This window comes from Anoplophora glabripennis, unplaced genomic scaffold (genome assembly GCF_000390285.2).
Source record: "Anoplophora glabripennis isolate ALB-LARVAE unplaced genomic scaffold, Agla_2.0 scaffold865, whole genome shotgun sequence".
Lineage (NCBI taxonomy): Eukaryota > Metazoa > Arthropoda > Insecta > Coleoptera > Cerambycidae > Anoplophora > Anoplophora glabripennis.
In genome coordinates, this window is record NW_019416942.1 from 139,265 (window position 1) to 145,264 (window position 6,000).

The 6,000-nt window shown below is 35.7% G+C and overlaps 1 protein-coding gene across 1 annotated transcript; it reads left to right on the forward strand.

The window, feature by feature from the left end:
* The first annotated feature begins 974 nt into the window (after window positions 1–974).
* On the forward strand, window positions 975–1,832 carry LOC108914312. Its single transcript, XM_018720087.1, has one exon. It carries the CDS (start codon window positions 975–977, stop codon window positions 1,830–1,832), a length of 858 nt encoding a protein of 285 aa, XP_018575603.1.
* The last annotated feature ends 4,168 nt before the right edge of the window (window positions 1,833–6,000 follow it).

Sequence of the window (6,000 nt, forward strand, 5' to 3'; positions counted from 1 at the left end):
TGGGGGCAAGTTGACGGGAGCAAGTTAGCGAACTCGTCACCTTGGCCCAAGGAGTTTTCCTCAAGATATTTTTTTTTACAGATGGTGCCTAACTATAAGAAAAAAGTGAACGCCGGTCGTGGTCAGAAGATAGTATAATTGCTGCCATGTATGCTGTCGAAAATGAAAATATGGCAGTTAATATAGCCAGCGTAATTTACGATGTGCCTAAAACAACACTGCGGCGATATATTAAAAAGAATAGGGAAAAAAAGTTTACCGGAAAGCGGCGGCAGATTTAAACGTACTTTTACAGAATCACACGAAATTGAACTAACTAACTACATCAATGATTTTAACATTAGAGCATTTGGTCTTACATCTTTGCAGTGCCGAAAACTTGTCAACGAGTTTGCTGAAAGAAATAGTATTTCTGGTTAATTTCTTTCATGAAGAGGCACAAAATCAGCTTAAGGACCCCTGAGTTTACGTCCATCGGACGTCTAATTGGATTTAATCGAGTTGAAGTGATGAGGTTTTTTGATTTGATTCGGGAACTTAAAGTAAAACACAATTTTACGCCTGATCGAATATACAATGCTGACGAATCAGGTTTGTCCACTGTTCCAAGTAAACAGCCAAAAATTTTATCTCCAACTGGATGCAAAAAAGTGGCAGAAGTGGCTAGTGGTGAGCGTGGCCGTAACACGACTGTTGTTTGTGCCATGAATGCACAAGGTTCGTACGTTCCACCCTTTTTTGTTTTTGCCAGAGTGAGAATGCGTCCTGAACTGTTACATGGATGCCCCCCTAATTCCGGAGGTATAGCTCAACAGAGTGGATGAATGAACACAGATGCTTTTGTTCAATACCTTCGTCATTTTATTAAATACACCTCTCCTTCCAACAGAGTGACAGTTTTATTAATTGTTGATAATCATTCATCTCATACATCTTTAGAAGCAATTAACTTGTGCAGAGAGAGTGGAGTGATTATGATTGGTTTGCCTCCTCACACAACTCACCGCCTGCAGCCATTGGATGTGGGATTTTTTGGTCCTCTTAAAGCATTCTATAACCAGGCCTGCGACAATTTTTTGGTGAATAATCCCGGTAAAACTATTACAGATAAAGAGGTAGGACATCTGTTTGGAAAAGCCTATTTGAAAGCAGCAACTATAGGAACTGCAGTTAAAAGCTTCGCTAAATGTGGAATCGAACCCTTTGGTCCGGACGTTTTTAGCGACGCAGATTTTGCACCAGCTTCAGTGAGCGAGCGCAGACATGTCACCGCAGAAGTGTCTAGTGATGATGACAATGATGAACCTCTCATCAACATAAAAAATAAACTAAAGAATAAAGCTGAAATGTCTTTAGATTCAGCTAGTTCATCCGATTTGCAAAAATCTCCTAGTGTTATTGGACTTCAAATTGATGATGATGATGAAGGGAATAAGAAGGAGAACGTGGTTCAGGAAGATTTGGCTGTTGCAAGTCCATCAGGTCTTCAAAACTTGAAACCCAATCAGCAAATTAAATTTGTTGAGATTAGACCTTTGCCTAAAATAAATCGACCGGTTCTGAAAACGAACAGAAAGAAGCAAAAGGCGTCGATATTGACTTCAACTCCCAATAAAGAAGACCTCGAAGAGAAAGAACGAGAAAAAAATTATAAAATTACCAAAAAGAATACCTTGAAAAGAATACGTGAAGAAAAAGCGAAAAGAAACGTTTTCAAAAAGACTGAAAGAAAATCTATCAAAGAGGCCCTAAAAAATCTGAAGAGAGAAATGACTTTTTTTGTCCCAGCTGCGAGGAACCATACACTGATCCTCCAGTTGAAGATTGAATAAAGTGCGATGTATGCGAAAATTGGTGGCATGACGCCTGCACGAACTACGAGAACAGAGGTGTCTTCATATGTGACCTTTCCATGTAATCGTCATCTTGCCCCCAATATGTTCGTCATCTTACCCACTATTGGGGCAAGATGACGAAATTGCAACAAGTTTTTATTTTCTATTTTTCCCTTCATGTTTTGTTTTTTCGTTTATGGTTAGTTCATGAAAAATCAGCTAAAGGTTCTATGATTCTATTATACTTTTGAAAACTTTAAAATTATATGTAGTTTATTTTTTAGAATTTTTTTTTATCTTAAGCTCGTCAACTTGCTCCACCTTACCCTACTGCAGTGGTAAGTACACTTATATTCCTACAAATGACGGCATAGCGCTTCAAATGAGCTTTAATTTGAACTGCAAATAGATATTCGTAGATTGTACTGGAGCTGGAGAAATGACGATTCAGTCACCTATCACAATGAGTTTTTTTTCTGTTAAAAAAAAATATTTAAAAACAATAAGTACTGCAAGGGTAAGTATATTAAAAGTATACAGAGTGTCCCGAAATGATTGCAACAAAATTTAGTCACTGAATCTTAAGACAAATTTAGGGGATCCGTATTTTTTATTTTTGCCAAGTGGCCCCCTCTTTCGGAGTTACAGCCCCCTGAAGACCGCCCCTAAGAATAATCTTTTTTTATACCTCAGAACCCTGTTATATGAGAATCATTAAATTTGGTACACAGGGGTTTTATAACATGTGGAATCTGATGGTGCTACGTTTTTTGGCGGGAACCCCCTTAAGACAATTTTTCGTGGACTCCCTTTGGAGCCAAAAAAATTTGGTCGCATATTTAAATTTCTTAAAAATTACTCCACTAGATTAACGTTTTGTTTTTGCGATGTTTGCTTATACATCAATGACTTTGGATTTGGAAATACAACGTTTTCTTGAAATTGGCCACACGCAGAATGAAAATGACAGCATGCATGCCCAAAGTTACTGCCCCACAGTACAAAGTAAAAGAAGTGTCTCAAGAAGATGTTGTAACTTTTAAACCAATGGTAAATAAACAAAACTGGAAAATATATATTACTGGACAGGTTGTAAAAATCAGCAAAATCAGAGAAATCCACTGCGATCCAAAGTCTCCCAATAAAGTATTTTTTGTGTATAATTTTGGAGATAATCATAAATAACTACTTACAAACAAAAAACCCACGCAAACGCGAAGAATATAAATTTCCAAGATGGTAATAATAGTGACCAAGAAGATGACTATGACTAAATCGTAATAAATTTTCCTTTTATGTCATTATTATATAAAAATAGAAAATGTTTAATTTTTCTGTACCTTAGTTATTAGTGTAGCAAATCGTTTCTCAATAAAAATTTTGTCGACGAAAACTGTAGTAACTCATTCAAAATCCATTTTTTTCTTAACCTAAAGTATTTTATTTAGATCATCAATAATTAATTAAGACCTAAACAATAATTACTTTGTTAAAGAAGAACGATTTAGCTCTTGTAATAAAAAAATAACGAACATTATTATTTTCTCGACTATTCAAATGCAATTATCTCAATATAACCAAATTTGAGATCCGACAATTTTCCTTGGGAGAGCCGATATGCGCCCTTACCCTTAATAACAGACAAAACCAAGTAGGCCCCGATTTCCGACGGCCCCTGAAAGAGCCAGACCGGGCCTGGCCTCCAGCCTAGTCCAGTTTGGTGAAACCTCGGCTTTAGATTCACAATTACAAAAATTATAATTTGTTTGAGTTCCTAAAAATTCAATTTACTTACTTGATAAGAATAACTCATATTTACGGACAAAATTTTTCTTTGAATGCCATTTTGTTTATGTATTGTACACACAAAATGTCGTTTCAATATCGTAATTTGTCCCGATATTTAGAGATATAATTTTTTTTTAGAACTTTAACGTATTATGTCTAAAACATAGTGGGAGTTCGAAAACAATATACAGGTAGCAGTGAAGCAGTGTCATTATTTTACTTCCTCTATAGTAGCATAGAGCGTAGAGCGTACAATATATTGGTTCGCAAACTGTATTAGACCGGGAGATATTAAACTGAAGTTCGACGACGTCTTTCTCGTTTATGCCTCTGAGAGTACTGAAAAATAACCGAGAGACAAGTAGGTACAATAAACTAAATTTGAAAGATGGGCTGCGGGACACCTTTGTGAAAATTCTATTTTCCTTTTCAAAAAAATAATGTGTACAGCGACGTATTTCTCACTGATACCATGTTCATAAGTTGAAGAGAAGTATCGATTTTATCACAAAATTTTTTTGGCATAAGTATCCCATAAGGGACCTAGAATTGGAAAACTTTGTAAGAAAATGTGAAAAACATCTTTATTATATATAAATATGACATTATTATATTCGAAAAGCTCATAAAAAACATTGGCATAAGTCCTACTAAGGACTAAAGAAAATAGGGCTTTGGAAAAGCTGCGGAAAATTAAATTAAATTAAATTTTCACATAGGTGTCCAGGCGGGCACATCGGCTTTTTTCCATAATCTTACTTGTCTCTAATGTATCTTTCAGTAGGTACCCTAAAAGGCATAAACGAGAAAGACGTCGTTGAACTTCTACGAGTATCTCCCGGTCTATATAGTTTGCAACTAAAAATATGTGTTCCGCGGTGACCAAGCATTGTGGTCATGGGTTAACGTTCTATTTCATAGTACCGGATAGCTTTGAATTAATTTGAATTGAAAAGGGTGTTGAAAATTTCCACGTCTGAAATATCGTGTTGAGAAGCTCGTTTGATAATTTTGTTGTTAGATTTTGAAACTCGAGAAATTTTTCGTTTGCTCCACTCTGCTTATACGGCAGCCTTAGAACCTCTGAGTGTTGTTGGTGATGTTGAACCAAATACTCTCAATAGTATTTGGTTGAACCGACATAATCGTTAAAATGCAATCATTGGCTAGGTGGTCTATGATTGGCTACGTTCAGCTGACAATGAGTCATCACTTTAGAAGTTTGATTATTCCTAAACTTTTTTATGATTAAACGTGAATATTATGCATTTCAAACTAGATTTCATAAGAATAACACGATGGAACTGTAAATTTCACCACTGAACTTTATAGTTCAAAGTTCAATGCAAGTAATCGGGCATTCTCACTATAGATCGGTGCTTACCAAGGATATTTTTAATTATAAACATCCTTGGGCGCTTACTAATCGAATATAGAGATCAAGTAGTAGAGAATATAATGTAAGAATACCAAAGTGCGAAAAATCAGTTGGGCAACGAAACTGTGATTACATGCAGCAAAACTTTTTAACATGTGTCCAAACGGTACCGCTGTTGTATCACTACAATTATGAGTGGAAAGGTGACATATTTGAAATTTATTTGCTTCTTTGATTCATTGGTAGAACTGACTCATGCGTCAAAAAACTTGACAAAGTCCGTAGCAGTGTAAAACCACACTGTTTACCAATAAATTCGTAAATTAATTCATGAAGAACTTCGTCAATTTATTGATCAATTAATTCATGAAGTCGCTTCATCAAGAAATTGGACAAGTGTAATGCACCAAATCTGCTGTCAAATAACTGCATTCATTTATTCATCAAGTTCTTGACGAATTAGAGCATGTTCTAATTTTCGTCAATTTCTTCGTGAAGTTCGGAAGTACCAACCCAACAGATTTCCAGCCACAGATCAGTAATGAGGTTATGTTATTGGAATATGTGTAATAATATGTGTAATTATGTGGTCGTACTAGTTTTGCATTATTATTATTATTATTATTATTATTATTATTATTAATATTATTATTATTAATATTATTAATATTATTAATATTGCCGTTCCAAACAAATTTACTGGTCACGTCGATTGTAATCATTTATGAAGGTTCTGTATATACATCCTACCGAATATACTGACATGGCGCTCGGTGCCCAGAATATGCACAGTTCGCAGCGTCTATACGAGACCAATGACTTACCTACCTACTCAGAAATTGATGTACCCGTTTCTCATGGCGGGTGTCAAGAAAATTGTACATAATTTCCACACTGATCCTTCCAATTCTCCTGGAAAGTCGAATTCGAGCGGCAGGGAATTTCATGCTGGTCGTCCCGGTTTCCTGCTGGTCGTCCTGGTTTCCTGATGACTTGGAA